The sequence below is a fragment of the Oreochromis niloticus genome, linkage group LG11 (genome assembly GCF_001858045.2).
Source record: "Oreochromis niloticus isolate F11D_XX linkage group LG11, O_niloticus_UMD_NMBU, whole genome shotgun sequence".
Classification (NCBI taxonomy): Eukaryota; Metazoa; Chordata; class Actinopteri; order Cichliformes; family Cichlidae; genus Oreochromis; species Oreochromis niloticus.
In genome coordinates, this window is record NC_031976.2 from 11,808,991 (window position 1) to 11,827,167 (window position 18,177).

The 18,177-nt window shown below is 41.5% G+C and overlaps 1 protein-coding gene across 5 annotated transcripts; it reads left to right on the forward strand.

The window, feature by feature from the left end:
- The first annotated feature begins 993 nt into the window (after window positions 1–993).
- Window positions 994–8,719, forward strand: LOC102076367 (uncharacterized). 5 transcript variants are annotated; one of them, XM_019365077.2, is made up of 11 exons: window positions 994–2,610; window positions 2,771–2,905; window positions 3,138–3,286; window positions 3,387–3,491; window positions 3,876–3,907; window positions 4,001–4,094; window positions 4,227–4,350; window positions 4,469–4,686; window positions 4,767–4,950; window positions 5,188–5,312; window positions 5,484–8,719. In XM_019365077.2, the coding sequence occupies exons 1-11, from the start codon at window positions 2,415–2,417 to the stop codon at window positions 5,580–5,582; spliced, it is 1,461 nt and encodes a 486-aa protein (XP_019220622.1). In that variant the 5' UTR covers window positions 994–2,414; the 3' UTR covers window positions 5,583–8,719. The 5 variants fall into 5 exon arrangements, with proteins under 5 accessions (XP_019220622.1, XP_019220623.1, XP_019220621.1 ...); XM_019365078.2 differs by having other exon boundaries at window positions 994–1,578; window positions 2,513–2,610; window positions 3,876–4,094; XM_019365076.2 differs by having other exon boundaries at window positions 3,876–4,094.
- Window positions 8,720–18,177: the final 9,458 nt, after the last annotated feature.

Consider the following 18,177-nt stretch of genomic DNA (forward strand, 5'->3'; position numbering starts at 1 on the left):
ACACTCTATCAAAATAACAAATCAAAGACACATGCTATTTGTTGGATGGTGGAGGCTAGTAGAGAGAGGGGGCCAGGTGGCTGTCATCCGGTCATTAAGTACTGGAGGTGATCAACCAATATCCAATCCCAGGACATGAAGAGACTCCACCCAGCTACTCAGCAGGCATGCCCAGGTGTCCACCTCCTAAGAGAGAAAGGGAAAAAACCCACAGCCATCCTCTGGTGGGAGGAGTCACACATAAAACAAACACTGACAACCTTGGATCATAACAACTGTAACATTTTGACAATAAATTGTATTTGAATAAAACTGTTTTCTGTAGCCTAAATAGGGCTGTGCACCTGAATAGAACCAAACATTTTTCTCATAGGGTTAATAACATGTCTACCAACTATTTCATGTCCACATTACTGCTGAGAGTTTCTCCAAAAACCTCCTTTAATGGCTCTTCATCAGAATATTTATTTAGTTGTTGACATGAAAATCAGTCAGTGTGTATTTTGAACACCTAAAATTCAATGTGATGCCATTATCCTGCCAAACAACATAAAAGTCTCTAAAAAGGTAAGTATGGAACAGCACGTGAGACATCCTTTTTATGGAAGAGGAAGGAAAAGTCATATTTATTATTATTCTCATATTACACAGACTGTTTGTGCTGACTGAACAGGCTCAGGCTGAAGCAGTGCAGATCCTGGCCAATGTTCCCTCTAATGTTTTATGTGTCTGAGCGAACACACAAACTCCCTGAGCGGTCCCTTGGACCTCTGTGAGCAACAGTGGACGTGTACACCGTGGTCACGCCAGCATCGAATCCATCGAAGTTACATGGTTTATTAAAGTAATCAAATTACAGCATTTACATTTATGTTAGACTACTTTTAATTAACTGCTTTAGCCCACTTACAATGAAAATTTTAAAAAATCTTGTTCATGACCTGTGTAGTATGTTAACACTATTGGAAGTAAAAATAACTTGAACTCCAATTTTGAAAACACAACTTTCTTTTTTGTTTTATAAAGCTCTGACTTGTATTATGAGTATGAGTCTGTGGTCTGGGAGAGAGTCCTGTAACCCTCTCTCTGCAAAATACATGTAACACCCGTCCCACGTTCTATTGAGAGGGGCCCTGGGTTCCTGTTGTTACTTTCCTACTGATACTCCCTTTTTAATGCTTATGATATAAACTATGCAATAAAACTACATTATATGGAAATAAACCACACACAAGCAGGTCAATTATAAAGTTAACTCCACTTTACACAGCAAAAACTGGAGTGTTAAAATTTCAGGGTTAAACATGTTAGAGTTGATTTCCACTCTCAAAGTGTCATTTTAACACATTCTGATTCAAATAGTGTTCAGTGTTGGAGTTATTAAACAGTGTTATTCAAGTCCAAGCAAATGAACTCTGAAGAGAGTTATTTACCTTGGTAGGCCCCTGGGCTTCTGCCCAGGTAAACCCGTGGATCAATTAATAGTTTGCTCTGCCGGGCCGATTTTCCATGTGCTTCTGCTGGTTACACCGTGGTGGATGCCTGCCGTGTTGCTGCTTGGAGTATTTTACACAAACGGTAAGTAATTCAAACTTATATAAAATTCACGGTATTCTATCGGTGCAGTGAGGTTTTCTTGATGTTTCTTGGTGTTCGGTTGCTGAAAACGAGCTTTAATAGAGGAGGAGATGTGTCGAAAATTCTATTTAGCCTTTAATGCTAATGTTAATGTTGCAGTCTTTTTACTCGTGAGTGACGGTAGACACTGCACGTGGAAGCGCCGCGCCACGTTCAGCTTTTCCCCTGTTCACACAGACACGCCTTTCTCCACGCCAGTTCATGAGCGTTTTTGCTCCTCTGTTTATTCAGAGCAATTTTTTCACAATTGATAAGTAAATAACATCCCAAAATAATTGAAGAGAGCTTGTTTTAGTCACTCCTGCTTTTACTTTGACATCGTTCATCGTTGACTTGTCTCCAATCTGTCTCTCTGTCTCTCTCTCTTCTCCCTTTGAGACACCCGCCCCAAACATAGTCAGTTAGGCTGTCCCCTCCTTTACGATGTGTTTATTTTCATCTCTATTGTCTCTTTTCATACACGAATCTGATCGCATTTGTCAATCGCAGTATTTTATTTTGGAGAATAGCTTTTATCTTCAAAATTGCCTGGATTGTCTTGTGTGTCTTGGTGTAACTTCCTGCAGAACATGCGTGGCCCACGCAAAAAATAGACCAGATACCGAAACAATCACTTCGTAGCACTCCGTGTCTGGTGTAAACTACACCATAGATTAACATGTATTTTGTATTGTGTTGTGTATCAATTGGACTCCTGCATGGACAGACACAGGTTTATTTGATAACATTAAATGTTATTGCAGTGAAATTCAAACGCATGGTCAGTACTAATCACCATGTACGGTATATGTCAGTGTTTAAATCATTTTTGCTTGAATTGCTCTAAATGTCAAATACTTACTAGTATGCCATTTTTGTTATTATTTTGTCTCAGTAAAATGCTGCTCCAGGTTCGATACTGCCAACAGCAGAAGTATGTGAAGTTGGAAGAGGTTGATGGGCGGTTTGAGTTTATGCAGTTTCATGAAAAAGGTTTGTTTATATCTTACCTAATTTTAGTTGGGGGGACAGAATTTTTTGTAGGGCGTTTCGCCAAGTCTCTTGAATCATACAGTGGTGTATCACTTTAGTGAATGTGAGGCAAGAACAGTTTACTTAAAAGGTGCACTCAGATATATCTTATCTTTTCCAGTCATCGAGAGATTTTGCCTGCCACCTGATGCAAAAGTAGTGTACAAAGATGCAACAGGGACAGAAGTTGATGAAGTGATTTTCAGTGACCTTATCAGCCAAGGCACTGTGGTCCTAACAGTTTTCTCAAGTGATGGTGAGAAATTTAAAGGGGCAAACTCAACACCAGACATGGGGAAGGGCTGTGTGGCTGCTGGTTGTTCCAAATAATCAGGAGCACACAATTTGACCAATCAGCTGTTTGAACATTGAGATCAGTTAATTTAAATGAGTCAGGTCTGCAGTGTGATGTTGCTTTGTTAGTTAAAAATCTGCAGCCAGATTTTTTTTTCTACACCTTACAGAATAATGTTGTTTTTTCCTTTTAGAATTTTCTGATTGCTCCTTGTCTTCTGCATCTGATTGTTCTGACTCAAGCTTCAGCTCAAATGCAAGTACATCAACTATACTTCTAGATGAGGGTCCCAGGAAGAAAACAAGAGTTGAGGGTACTGTTGATGCAGCATCTGCTAAAAAGGTTGTGACAAAACTCAGTTCTCATAGTTTTTTTTCTACTTCATTATTCTTAATATGTAGAAAAGCTATTCCTCACTTTTTGCATCTTTTTTTCCCTCAAGTTAATTGAAGGTGTACTTGGAACCAATTCAGGTGGTGAAGAGGTTCTCCAGGAATATCACACAACACAAACTCTAACAGATGCTACCAGAAGAAAAATGGTCAATATATGTCAAAGAATCATTTCAGCAAGCAAAGAAAGACAACTCAAACATGTATATACATGGGTGATCTCAGTGGAGACTCACACTGACCCATCAGTTCCCTCTTTATTTATACACTGCTCCTTCCTAAAATATGTCGGGTCGGTGCCCCTTGTGTGTAAAACAACTCCTTACAAGGTGATAACAATGAAACCTATTTAAACTTGTTAAAAATAGTAACCGGTCAAGCTTATCTCAGCAAACTCAGCAAGGGTGGAGGCACCTGTGGTATTCCCTCATGCAAGCTTTGTCATAAAACACAGTGAAATAGGAGATTTAAATGAAGCTAAACAACTAGGGGTTTTTAACTACAATAAAGCAGAATACATATAAAAATCCTTTAACAATATAATAGTGGCTCACATGATTGATTGCCATGGGTATGTGTTCTATTTGTGCATTTTATTTTTTTTTAAAATACAAGTTACTATTTTGCCATTACTTAAGCATGCTAATTTAAAATCGTTTTTCAGGCACCTCCCCACCAAAGCTGTTAGAGAACAGTACGCGCTAGGGATAGTGACATTGTTCCCATCCCTGAAAGACCCATACTCCAAGAAAGGCTATGTATAGTCACTATTATTGCACTTTGTTTACATAATTTTCATGCTGTGCATCATTGGGATTTGTGTGCGTTGACATTTAAGTTCTGAAAATTTTCAGATTGACAACACATTTTTGAATGTATTTACATTTTAGGAACACTTCTATGATGCTGCAAGCAGCACTGGATACATTTCTTGGCGTTTGAAAACGATACAGAGAAAGACTAGAAGAGGATCTGCACCACCAAGTAGCTCCACTGGCTTTGCTCAAGAAGGAGGTAAGAAATTAAGTGTCCACAAACTAGATAATGTTCTCATTTACATTATATACTATTTTGTTTTCATTTACCTATCTGCTCAGCACCTATGCTTTTATGTTTGTGTGTTTTTCTTCAGGGGGCCCAAATTCCCAGAGGCCCATTAATGTCGACATGCAGCTTGATGGAGATGCTTGCCAGGAGGCCATCTCTTTGCTGGACCATACATCCGACACTTCCTTGATTTTCCAGAAGATGAGAGAGACCTTTCAGCATCGTCAGAAGCTCATCAATGATCCTGACAAAAGTCTTGATATCCTGTCTATCTTCCCAAGATTCTTGGATACAAAAGGATTGGTGAGAATATTCAGTGGAATTTTTAATATCACTTTAAATTTCAAGATGAATGTGGCAGTAGTAGATTTTCTTTCTTAAAGGTGAATCAAGACTTCACTCTCCTGTTTGATGATGAGATATCTACCAGGCTGCTTCAGAAATGGGATCCAATCTTTAGGTATCAAATCATCAAAGAGGCCAAGCAGCTCACCTCAACAGTAGAGTTGCGTCAATTGGTGCAGTCAGCAGAGAGTCCACCAGGAAGTGATCTTGATGAGGCAGCAAGTGAGTTTGTTTAACTGCTTATAGCAAATCATATTTAAGTTCAATAGCATCAGGATTCTATTAATAAATACCAATTCATTCACCTGTTAGCTTTGCTTCATCAGTTTTCTTTAGCTGTTAGTTTAATGTTTATGGCAGCACATTTCAACTTTCTTAGGAAGTGCTTTTCTAGTTCTCCTTAAAAATTGCATTTGAAAGATTTGCTGTCAATTGATTCTTGTGACTCTTTGGCCGCAGCCTTTGACCAAGACATGGCCTCCCTGTTGTTACTGTTACATCTCCTTCCGCCACCTCCAGGAGGACCAAAGTATCAAAAAATCAGCGCCTCTGATGCTGTTGAGAGACTTGTAGTCTTTCATAAGGTAATTTAATATTTATAGTTTTTATCATAAGTTGTCATGTCACTGGTTAAGAGGTGAATGAAACAAATTACAGTTGAGCTTACAAAGGAGGTTTACATACTCATTTCTGTGATGCTATTATCTCTGACTTGCTCCTGTGTCTAATGCTCAGTATCTTTGTCTCAACTCCAGTCCTGCTGCAGTTTGGAAGAGCATCTCCAGAATCAGCAGAGTCAGCAGCCATACCTCCTGGCTGTTGGGCGCCAGAAGAGGAAGGTCGACAGCTTCTAGGAAATTCTTCTCACAACCCAAGTAAAAATCATTAAAATGCTGACATGTTTTTTGTGTAAGAGAGCTTATCCCAGCAGTCAGCAGCTGATTTCACATTTAAGAGGTGAACATGGTTATTATCCTGGACCTAAGTTTAAGTTATTTTGTTGGCAGCCAGGCTGCAGGCTTCAGTTCCAAACTTATGCAGGCTTTAGGAAGCACCTCAGTAGTTTTCACAGCAATGTTGACCAAAATGATCGAACTTCAGCCATTGCTTGTTTTTCTAATGACACAGTTTCACCTGCTTTGGAGGACCAGTTTAATTCCTCAAATCTTCCTCACAGTTCTCCCAGTGTTCTTCCAGAGTCTAGTTCTTCCAGTGTTCCAGTGAGCATTGATTCAGTACTTACAAGGGATTCATCCAAAGAAATGTGTGCATCCATTGTGGCCAAACTGCAGGGTAGTGGCCTTTCTAACAGTTTAGTATCCTCACTTGTAGGCGATTTGGAGGAATTAACAAGTGAGCTTCACGCAGAAGCAAAGCAGGCCATTCTTTCTGCGTTACCCACAAAGGACTCCAGCATATCTTTAATAAATGAATGTTTTGAAAATTTTGAAAACCCTTTCACCAATCTGAACACAGAATGGAAACGAAATAAATACTTCAATCTAAAACGGGGAGTTGTAGAACCTAGAGAAATAACACTTGGAGTGAGGTATGACATCAGGCGAAATCAGAAGTCTGGTACTTATGATCAAGTACCTGTGAAGGATACTTTTATATATGTACCTATTTTGGAGTCTTTGAAGTTCATGTTTAGAAATCCAGAGATTTGTGTTTTCCTGCAGAGAGAGTGTAGCTCAGAGCCTGATGCTTATCATGACTTTTGTGATGGAAGTTACTTTAAAACTCACCCTTTGTTTTCAGCCAAAAGGCATGCATTACAAATTCAGCTATACTATGATGATTTTGAAACAGCCAATCCTCTTGGCTCTAAACGCGGAATTCACAAAATTGGCTGTATTTATTTTGTTATAAGAAACTTGCCCCCAAAATTTAATTCCATTTTGATGAACATTCATTTAGTGTCACTTTTCCACACACCAGATCTGCAAAAGTATGGTTTTGATGTTATACTGGAACCACTGATAAATGATGTCAAAAAACTGGAAAGCCAAGGGCTAAGTCTTCCATTTTCTGATGAGCAGGCATATGGCACAATATCACAGATCACTGGAGATAACCTAGGGATGCACTCAATTCTTGGTTTTAATGAGTCGTTCAGTAGCCATCATTTCTGTCGCCTTTGTTTGATTGAGAAGAATGATTGTCAAATGGTGTACAGTGAGGATGATCCTAAAATTATTCTTCATGGGAAAGATTTGTTTGACATACATTGCCAGTCTCTTCGGGAAAATCCTAAATTGAAGTCACTGTATGGGTTGAAAAGAAATTCTGCACTCAATTCATTGCAGTATTACCATATTTGCAATAACTACTCATTTGATATAATGCATGACCTTCTTGAAGGTGTGGCTCAGTATGAGGTCAAATTGCTTTTTGAGTATCTTACGCAACACTTCATATCAGAACAGAACTTGCTTTCTAGGATTTATGGTTTTGACTATGGATTTTTAGAAAGAAAAAACCGGCCCACTAAAATCATATTGGACAGTGCTGGCAATAGCATTGGTTTGAACTCTATCCAGACATTCTGTCTTGTGAAAAACATCCCACTTTTGTTTGGTGACATTATTCCTGCAGGGAACAGACACTGGAATTTGTTATTGTTGTTACTTCAAATAATGAACATTGTTTTTTCCCCTTGTCTCACTCTGGGAATGACTATATATTTGAAGAATTTGATTATTGACCACCACAAACTATTTAAGCACACGTATCCACACAGAAACTTGATTCCTAAGCATCATTTTATGATTCATTACCCATCCTCTATTCGAAAAATTGGCCCTTTACTGTATATGTGGAGTATGAGGTTTGAAGCTAAGCACAAGTTGTTCAAAGATTATTTCAAAAATTTCAAAAACCTCACCAAATCGCTTGCTAAACGGCATCAGATGGCCATTGCTTATCACTGGGAAACCTTTTCTCTTAAACAGAAAGAGTTTGGGCCAATTAAATCATTTTCTTTAAGAGATGAAAGTGTGGTCAATAGTGAAATGCTATTATCAAAAGATATTTTCTCAACAAGTTGGGTTAAAATTGATGGTGTAGAGTACAAAGCTGGACTCGTTGTTTGCAGTACAATGGAGGAAGACATGCCAGTCTTTGGTCAAATAATTGATACACTTATGGTTGAAAATGACATTTTTTTGTTGACACACAAACTCTTTACTGAAAACTTTGATGAACATCACCATGCATTCAAAGTAGTACAAACTGAAGAACGGTGTGTCATAAAAATAACTGAACTCAAATGTCACAGACCATTTGATATTCAAAACTCATACAGTGCTGCAGATGAAAGTTTGTACATTATATCTTCATTTATTATGTTTTGATTCACTTTTGTAATTGTTGTCGTTAAAAAGTTATGTTAATCTATTACATAAGTAGTTCTTTTAGGGATTAAAACTACTTTAATAAGAGTAAAGAGTTAAAGTAGTGTTATTTTTCAATCTGTGTAGTGTTAATTTAACCCAGTTTGGTGAGTTAAAATTAACTCAGACATGGTGTTAATAATAATTTGCTCAGTGTTAATTTAACCCAGTTTTAAGAGTTAAAGAAGGAACTCTGACAAAATAATTAACTATTTTGAAAATGTTAATTCAACTCTGTAGAGTGTGGAGCTATATAAACCCTGAAAAATTTTTTAAAATCAACTCTGTGGGAGTTGATTCAACACTACAGTTTTTTCTGTGTAGTGAATGAGTAATTAACAACACAAAAGAAAATAAGTAAAATTAATAAAGTTTGTTAAACAATGGTAAGGTATCTACCTGAACAGAAACAAAATAATCAAATAATATTGTGGGCCCACACGCACTCTCACCGACACACACACACACCTCAAGTGCTACAGTCTTTCTGCTAGCAACCCCTCGTTGCAGGCCTGAGTCGTGGCTCGGGTGCGTTGGGACCTAAAACAATATGGTCGCTTCACTTGTTGCCAAGCAGTAAAATAAAAAGCACGTGCTCACAATAGTACTCACACCTCCAGGCAGTTCAAGCTGATAGCGGGGAAAACTGGGTCAAGGCTGGCAGCAGCACTCACAGTCGTCCTCTCTACGTGCTCCCACGTGAACACATAACTTCAGCACACCAGCAGAAGGGACCTCTCTGACACGCCAGCAATACGTCCGTCTCCTCCTACTGAATCACACAACCCCGCTAAATGCCAGTTCACATGTGATAACATTCAATCTTAGCATTAGCTTAATAAATAAAAACAGAGCAGAACAAGAGCTTAGCGAATATGCTAGGCTACGCTAGCGGCTATGTTAGCAGTTGTGCTAGCGGCTAATCGCGGTTAGCCCGTTTTACACAATAACATATGGTACAAGTGTCAGACAAAAATTGACATTTACCTCACAGTAGGGTACAACAGATTTCCACTCCAGCTAACTATCCGTCAACCCAAAAATACGTCTGTCGCCCTTCTATGAACTCTGCGTTCACTCGACATTTCCCACTTCCTCTATGGACCACCACTATTTATACCAATTCTATGTGCAATAACTCAACTGTACATACATAACACTATTTATTACATATTACTTACGGCTTGTAAATTGTACATTTTACACACACACACACACACACACACACACACACATACATCTTCTTCCATATGTTAATACTGTCCATATGTATATAGCGCTGCAGAACTGTACCCCCCCCAGCATGTTTACACTGAGTAGGAGATGCTCTGTATCTCATTGTACAACTGTATAGTGACAATAAAGGCATTCTATTCTATTCTATTCAGCTCTCGTCTCTCTCGCTTCCTGCAGAGTGCACACGGCTCCCCACTTACTCCCACCCTCTCAACCTGAGACTACTTCAGGGTTCACTGGAGCTGTAGTACATATCAATACCATATCAAAAATAATGATATAAACCTCAAAATATAAATTAAAAGGTTGTGCATTCAACTCACACACATCACATACTTTACAGGCATTTGTATACATCCTTGAACACAGTGAACATTTGCAATTAACTATGAATATAAATGAACTATTTAAATAATGACCTATTTATATAGCCAGGGCTACATACAGTATATAATGACCAATGTTGGGCAGTTAATTATATAGTTACTTCTTCAAAAAAGTTACTGAGTGATGCAAACAACAACGTTTTTTGCAGCTGTTTACCTAAAAATGCAGCCTAGGCGTTTTTTTTTTTTTTTTTTTTTAAATAAACATGTAAAACTATCTACAGAACAATCAGCTGTTCTGCATCAAATTTGATGCCACACAAATTATTTGTGCCACTCCAAAAAATAATTTCTGTCCACTATGAGATAAAGGAGAACAACAGCCTGATACCTGCAGGCCTGACAACAGGAGATGTATCACTCCTGTAACACCTGTAACATTCAGTAGTCGCCTCATTGTTCTGACACACAACAAAACTATTGACTACACTACACACTAACTACACAAGATTTGCGCTAAAAATAAAAAGATACCTCTTATAATGTTTTTCTACAGAGCACCTAAACTCCTCAGCGTGGTGAAGGATTACGTTGAAATCCTAAAAGAGAAGCAGCAGGAACAGCATAACATCAAACTGCTCACCGCGCAGGAGATAGTGATCGAGGTGGTTCCCCGCGTTCTCCAGGGCTTCTGGGAGCTGCCTCCTCGTCCCCTCCTAAACATGGCCTCCCAGAGTCTAAGTATCCTCTCCACGAGTGTCACCAAGGCCACTTTAGATCGTGTCTCCAAGAGTCTCACGGCAGAAACACAGGCCATCTTCGCCCGCTCCATCCGAGACAATATGGTCGACAGCATCCTGACGGAGATTAGGCAGAAATTTCCTCAAGAAATTCTGTCTATTAAAGTTGCAAACTTTGCACCAGTGTTGCTGAAGACCATTGCTGATGTAGCAATGATCCGGATATCTAAAATCTTTGAGCCCCCTTCAAGTCTTCCTGATGTGAAGAACACAAATGCAGAACACTCCTATGACGGTCTTTCAATGGCAAATGTTCCACCAGCCGAAGGATCTTTTTCAGAAAGTGCTCCACTGCCTGACGTTCTCTGTGAAGAACTTCTTGCTGATAGGGCATCCAGTCTGAGGGCTGAAGACCTTAAGATCGAAGGAGCTCTGTCAGAAAATGTTCCAGAGCCTGATGTTCCCTGTGAGGAACCCTATGCCGAGTCCAAATCCTGTGTTGAAGGTGAAGATCATAAGATCAAAGGATCTCGTTCGGAAATTGGGCCAGTTCCTGATGTTCCCTGTGAGGAACCTTTTCCTGAACCTGAAACCAATATGAAGTGCAAAGACCTTCAGATCAATAAGAAGAAGAAGAAAAAGGGCTTCTTCAAACGACTGAGAAGTCTGTTCTGCTGTTGTTGCAGACCACAAGACACCGACTGACATTGAAGCTGAAATTGTCACCGTACTGGGTCTGCGACCCAGTATAGGTGTTCCAGTAACTGTAAATATGTTCCTTGATGATTGTTGTTCATGTTTTGGGGGTTTCTTTAGTTTTCAGTGGGCTGGGTGTTTTTTTTCCCTTCGTGTTCTTTATTTAATTCTTGTTCATAGTTCCTGATTTGGTTTCCTAGTTCTTGTTTCTTAGTTTCTGGAATCCACTTGAGTTTCCAGCAATAAAAGCTGCCGATTTAAGTTTTCTTCCACGTAAGAGTCCTGTGTTTGGGTCCTACTACCTGCCCATCACAACACACAATGACAGAAATCAAACTTTATAAACTCATTCATATTTCTACATGAGTCTCCAGCTATATTAAAGATTTTTTTTTTCTTTCAAACATTTGTAAGAGTCCCTTATGGTTCTCAAAATACTTCCACAAGTCTAGTAGGTATAGTCCAGTAACATAGCATATTGATGGTATTATTTTTAAAATGGTAAATGGCCTGTATTTGTATTATATTCTAGTCCCTAAGGACCCCAAAGCACTTTACACAACCAGTCATCCACCCATTCACACACACATTCACACACTGTATTTTTAATACAATATGAACTTATTCTGTTAACATATTGTAACCCAGGTCCCCCGTAGCTAGGGTAAAGCTAGAGTATTAGTACAATGAGACTGGGCCTGGGTTCGTAGTGCTACTAATAATGATACCTGATACCATCTAATTGAATTAATAAGGACCACCACAACTACATTTTACACAAATTAAGGCTACGTCCACACGTACCCGGGTATTTTTGAAAACGCAGATTTTTTCTATGCGTTTGCACCTTTCGTCCACACGTAAACGGTGTTTTTGGTCACTGAAAATGGAGATTTCTAAAAACACCTGCCAGGGTGGATACTTTCGAAAACTCCGTTTTTGCATTTACGTGTGGACGAGGAAAACGGAGAAAACGCAGCGTCAAAGGTGTGCGCCTTTTTTGACGTCACAGTGTGCGCCACGTTGTTGTTTCGATGAAATGAATTTCTACAATACTGTTACTGTTAATTGTACTCTCTGCAGTGTTTAAATGCTTACATATACACACACAGTTACTGTCCCTCCACACATACGACTCTGTTCTGCTTCTATGCCCAGTCTTTGTTTACCATTTCCTACCGAGGCTTCTAGACTTCTGATTGGCAAACATTTCTACACGGTTAGGAATATATCGCCACCTGTTGCTTTGGCATGTTCCTAGCAGCGTTTTCCTTCATGTCTGCGTTTACGTGTGGACGGGATTATTTTTCAAAACGAAAACGGAAAATCTCAGTTTTCAAAAATACCCGTGTACGTGTGGACGTAGCCTAAATCCCTCACCGGGTATTTATTTAGACAACGAAGAAATAAGTAAAATAAACACTTACTTTTATAAAATGAAATGAATTGAATTCAAATAAACAAACAAAACCACGGTAAATGTGACTACATGGGTTATAAATAAACACTTACTCCATTTAAACCAAATTTTGCAACAGTACACCCTCCCCCTTCTAACCATGTAGATGTCCTCATCACACCTCTGACTTCTCTTTAGCTTTACAGGGTGATGGTGTTCCTCACTTCCTAAGAACTTCTTCGATGTCTTAGAATGTCCCTTTGATTCACTGATGTCTGGAGGGTTTAATTTTAGTTGAATGACCATACCATGGTGCATGATGGTAACAGGCTCACAAGATGGGTGACCTGGCTTTTCATATGTCAATCTCATGGGTGGTTTTGGTTTTCTCAGGGATTTTCGAGATGTGGAAAACTGTTCACTCTCATTTCTAGTACTTCTATGAGAGCTGTCACTTCGGGTTCTGGTTGAAAAAGGTGAACTTGTTTCCCGTTCCTCTTCTTGCTCTCCCACAGACTCATTTGTCTCTTGAGCATCATATTCCAGCATAGGTGTATCATCTCCAGATGAGTTTTCACTCTCACTTTCTCCTACTGGTTGGTTTTCTGCTGCTTCAAAATGTTCCTCCTCAGAACTGTCCTCCTCTTCCGAAGTCTGATTTGGCGTTGCCAGTTGTCTCCTGACCTCTTGCACACTAAAACTTTGCGGATTATGGACAGTTTCCAACATTTCGTCTGACGATGCTGTGTCACTTTCCTCCACTGGATCAGGCGGTTTAACTGCTTGTCGACTTTTCTGGGCACGATGTGCTCTGGTTACGGGTCTCCTAATGTGTCCTGTGTCACCCACTGGATTAGGCATCCTGACCATATAACCAATGGGCAACAGGTGGTCTCGATGGAGAGTTTTGACTATACTTGGACCATGTTCTGGTTTTACCTTATAAACAGGCAGGTTAGGTAACTTCTCCACTACAACATATGGTGTAGATTTCCAACGATCCTGCAGTTTATGCTTGCCTTTTATTCCAACATGAGAACCCTGTCTCCCTTCTCCAAAGGCAGATCTCTCACGCGGTCATAGTGCGCTTTGTTCTTCAGATGATTTTTTGTAGCTGCCTCTGATGCGAGTTTGTATGCGTCCTGCAACTCTTTTCTCATCCGTGAAACATACTGTTGGTAGGAGGACTCACTTTCACCATTTGGCAAGATTCCAAAGCAGACATCGATGGGCAGTCTAGCTTCTCTCCCGAACATGAGATAATAAGGTGAGTACCCTGTGGCATCACTCCTTGTACAACTGTACGCGAGTACCAGGTGGGTGATATGCTGGCTGCAGCACTGTTTCTTTGCAGTGTCCATGGTACCGAGCATTGCTAGAAGGGTTCTGTTGAATCTTTCCGGTTGCGCATCACCTTGCGGATGGTAGGGAGACGTTCGTGACTTCCGAATCCCCAACATGGACAACAGCTCCTTGATCAGTCGACTCTCAAAGTCTCTGCCCTGATCAGAGTGTATTCGTGCAGGTAGACTGTAGTGCACAAAGTACTTCTCCCACAGGACTCTTGCAATGGTAATGGCTCTTTGATCTTTGGTAGGAAATGCCTGTGCATACGTGTATAGTGATCTGTCACAACTAACACATTTGCAACACCCTTAGAATCAGGCTCTATCTGTAAGAAATCAATGCAGACCAAGTCTAGAGGGCCATTGCTTGTTATCTGATTCAAGGGCGAGGCACGCTGAGGGAGCGTCTTCCTGGAGATACACCTCCCACAAGTGCGAATGTACTGCTCAATCTCAGCTGCCATACGAGGCCAGTAAAACCTCTCTTTAATCAGTTCCGTTGTTCGCTCTGCTCCCATGTGCCCACACTCATCATGCAGAGACCTTAACACCATAGATCTGTATCTTGCTGGCAAAACAAGCTGCCGGCTTTGTTTGCCACACATTTTTTCTTTTACTCTGTAGAGTAATCCATCACTCAACTCCAATTTGCGACTTTCACGGAAGAGCATCACAGCCTCTGGCGAATCAGTTTTAGAGCGAGCAAACCCTATATGGCTCTTGATTGCTTTCTTCAATGGCCCAATGGTAGGGTCCATATCTTGTGATGTATGAATATCTTTTGGACTCAGCTGATCCAGGATGTTTACGCTGAGATTCACAGGAAATGCACAGGCTTCCGGTACTGCAGAGGCGGGAGCACCAAGTTGATCCACCAATCTGTCAGGTACAACTGCTCCTTCCCTAATGCAGGCCTGTTTACAGAGAGCTTTAATGCCAGCAGGCGGGATGGAAGTCCATTCTCCAACTTCCTCTTGGGCATACTGTCGGGACAGCAAGTCAGCATCACTGTTGTGGCGCCCAGGGCGGTACTGTATGGTGAAGTCATACGTGGCGAGGGCAGCGAACCAGCGATGCCCTACAGCACTGAGCTTAGCCGAAGTCAATACATACGTTAAGGGGTTATTGTCAGTCCTGACAATGAATTTGGCACCATACAGGTAGTCATGAAATTTATCCACGACGGCCCACTTTAATGCCAAGAATTCCAGTTGATGAACTGGATAGTTACGTTCTGAGTCTTTGAGCTTTCGACTTGTGAAAGCTATCGGCCTTAGGCCCTCAGGGTGTTCTTGGTTCAAGACAGCACCTAAACCATTCAAGCTGGCGTCCACATGCAAGATGTATGTCTTGGTGGGGTCAGCGAATGCCAATACTGGAGCATTGATCAGACATTCACGGATCTGTTCAAAAGCAGCCTGGCAGGCTGGAGTCCATCGTTCAGCAAATGGCTCGGATGCTTTAAAATAGGTTTGGTTTGGGTCTACACTCTTCTTGGCTTTGGGGTCTTTCCAAGTGGGTGCATAACCCTTGGTGAGTTCTGACAAAGGACGGATAATGGCTGAGTAGTTAGCTATGAACCTCCGATAGCAACTACAAAATCCGAGGAAAGACTTGAGAGGTTTCAAGTGAGTGGGTACTTTCCAGTGTTTCACCACCTCAACCTTCTCTGGATCGGTGGCTATTCCATTGGTGGATACAATGTGACCCACATACTTAACTTGAGGACGACAGAATTGGCATTTGTCAATGGAGACTTTCAAACCAACCTCCTCTAGTCTGTCCAACACCTTAAAGAGGCGTTTCTCATGCTCTTCAAGCGTTCTGCCAAAGACAATGATGTCGTCCAAGTACACAAGGGCTTCCAGAACATGCATGTCCCCAACAGCCTTTTCTATTAAGCGTTGGAACGTTGCAGGTGCTCCCGTGATCCCTTGTGGCATGCGCTCAAATTGATAGAAGCCCAGGGGGCAAATAAATGCCGTCTTTTCCTTGTCCTCAGCCATTTCAATCTGATAGTAGCCACTACGCAGATCTAGGACTGAGAACCATCGGCTGCCTGACAAGGAGTCCAAGGCATCATCAATGCGTGGCATTGTATACTGATCAGGTGTAGTGCGGTTGTTCAGTGTTCTGTAATCAATACAGATTCTTATAGCCCCATTCTTTTTCCGCACAACAACAATTGGGGAGGCATATGGGCTACGGGACTCTGTTATAATTCCAGCAGCCAGCAGCTGCTGTATGTGTCGCCTCACATCATCAATGTCGGCTGGGGCTAGTCTCCTTGACCTCTCCCGGAAAGGTCTAGGGTCATGTAGACGAATGTGGTGTTCAACCCCTTTAGCCAAGCCAACGTCCCACTCATGCTTTGAGAAGACATTTCTCCTCTCAGCTAACTTCTGCCGAAGTCTACTTTTCCACTCCTCGGGGATAGGGGAGTCCCCAAAATCGAAGAGGTTTGGATCTATTTTCTCAGTGGCAAGGTCAGAGGGTTGGACTGGGGTGACTGTATCCACGGCAAACATTTCAGCAGTGACAGATCCCACTGGTATAGAGACTGTCTTTGTGGATTCATTTTGGAGGAGCACATTCAAGCTATTGCTGTCTATGCCAGCATCTGAGAGCACACCTGGCTGTACCAGCACGCCGGCAGGGAGTAACTGGGTAGAGGGTGCATCGATCAAGATAAGGTCTTTGGAGGGGGCACTGTGCCTGTCTACTTTGCAGGTGGCATAGCAATTTGCTCCTGGGGCGATAGAGAGAGGGTGGGGCCCTTTCCATTTTATCTGTCCCAGCACATCTTTTTTAGCAGTTGCTCCTGTGCCCTAATGCACAGACTGAATTCTCATAGAATGAGCTGTGTTCTGGTCACCTTTCATCTGCACCAAGTCCCATAGGCGGCGGAACAGAGATGTATTGGTGCCAACCAACACGGGGGTTTGTTGCTGGTTTTTCAGGTCAGGACAAATCAATGCGAGCACTTCTACTCGCCCGGAGACACCAGTGATCTCCTTGGTAAACTCCATCTCTACAACAACATAGCCTTTGTAGGGATACTCTGTGTCAGCAAGTCCCCAGAGTCCCAAGCGAGAGAGAGGTTTTATGGGGACATCTGCCAAGTGTTGGTTATACCAGCTTTCAAAGATAATAGTCACGTTAGACCCACTATCAATAAGAGCATCACAGGCCACATCATTGACTTTGACTGTGTGAATAAATGACGGACCTACAAGACCCTCAGGCAGGCCTGTGTCAGTTTCTGGGACTTCAACCTTGTTGGTCCAAGCAACGCATGGCTCTTCTCCTGTAGGATTTGGGTCCTCCTTGTGACCAGATACTCCTCGTACTAATCGTATAAGTTTTCTTATGACTTTCTGGGGGTTCTCAGGTGCAGTGCACCTTGTAGCTATGTGACCATTTTCTCCACACTTATAGCAGAAATATTCATCACTCTCTCTAGAAGATGATGCTTTAAAAGAAGCAGGCTTGGGGCAAGAAGGTGTTTTGTGTCTATGAGACTGAGTTGAGTGTTCTTGTGGGGGGTCAGTTGTAGACTTCACTGCCATCACACTCATTTTATTTTCTAGTGCTTTCACTTGCTTTCTGAGTGACTGTATTTCACTCTGCGAATCACTTTTCTGTTTTTGCTTCTCTGTTGGGGGTTTGAAAGTACAATCAGACAGCGGTTGAATTCCTGAGTGGTTTCTTTCCTCTGACTGTGCTCTCAACTCTCGAATCTGAGCTTGCAGTTCACTCTGAGTGACCGCTTCAGACTCTTTCTCCTTTTCCACCTGAACTGTGCGAACCCTTTGGTGACACTTAGATGGGGCCTGGCTTTGTTTGGCTGCTTGGCGGCCTTCCTCTTCCATCACTTCTCTTAACAAGTTCAGGAATGAGGAAGGACTATCCATCCACTCCCTTATTTTTAACTGAAGCAACATAAGCTCAGAAATGGATCCTTTAACTAACTGCTCTAACCGAGCTTTGTTAGCAGCGCTAACTGGTAAGCCACCTCCCTGGACTACTTTAACAAGAGACCTCTCTAATCTTCGCAGAAACTCAGGTGCTCACCAGGCTGTTGGTGAAGGGAATGAATGACAGGTAGAGCTCCTCTGCGGACTCTACTCTGCCGAAAATGGTCTCTATGGCCTCTATGTAGTCCTGGGAACTAGCATCAGGTTGAGTCAGACGCACGGCCTGAATGATCTCCAAGGCAGGCCCTTTGAGACTTTCCAGTATGCGTCTACATTTTTCCTTATCGGAGCACTCACCTTCATCTACCAGAAGTGTCGCTTGCTCCAACCAGAT

Coding starts and splice junctions, on each gene's coding strand:
- LOC102076367 (XM_019365076.2), top strand. CDS start 2,415: ATGTACGGTATATGTCAGTGTTTAAATCATTTTTGCTTGAATTGCTCT. Junction 2,611..2,770: donor TATGCAGTTTCATGAAAAAG/GTTTGTTTATAT, acceptor TATCTTTTCCAG/TCATCGAGAGATTTTGCCTG. Junction 4,687..4,766: donor TCTTGGATACAAAAGGATTG/GTGAGAATATTC, acceptor TCTTTCTTAAAG/GTGAATCAAGACTTCACTCT.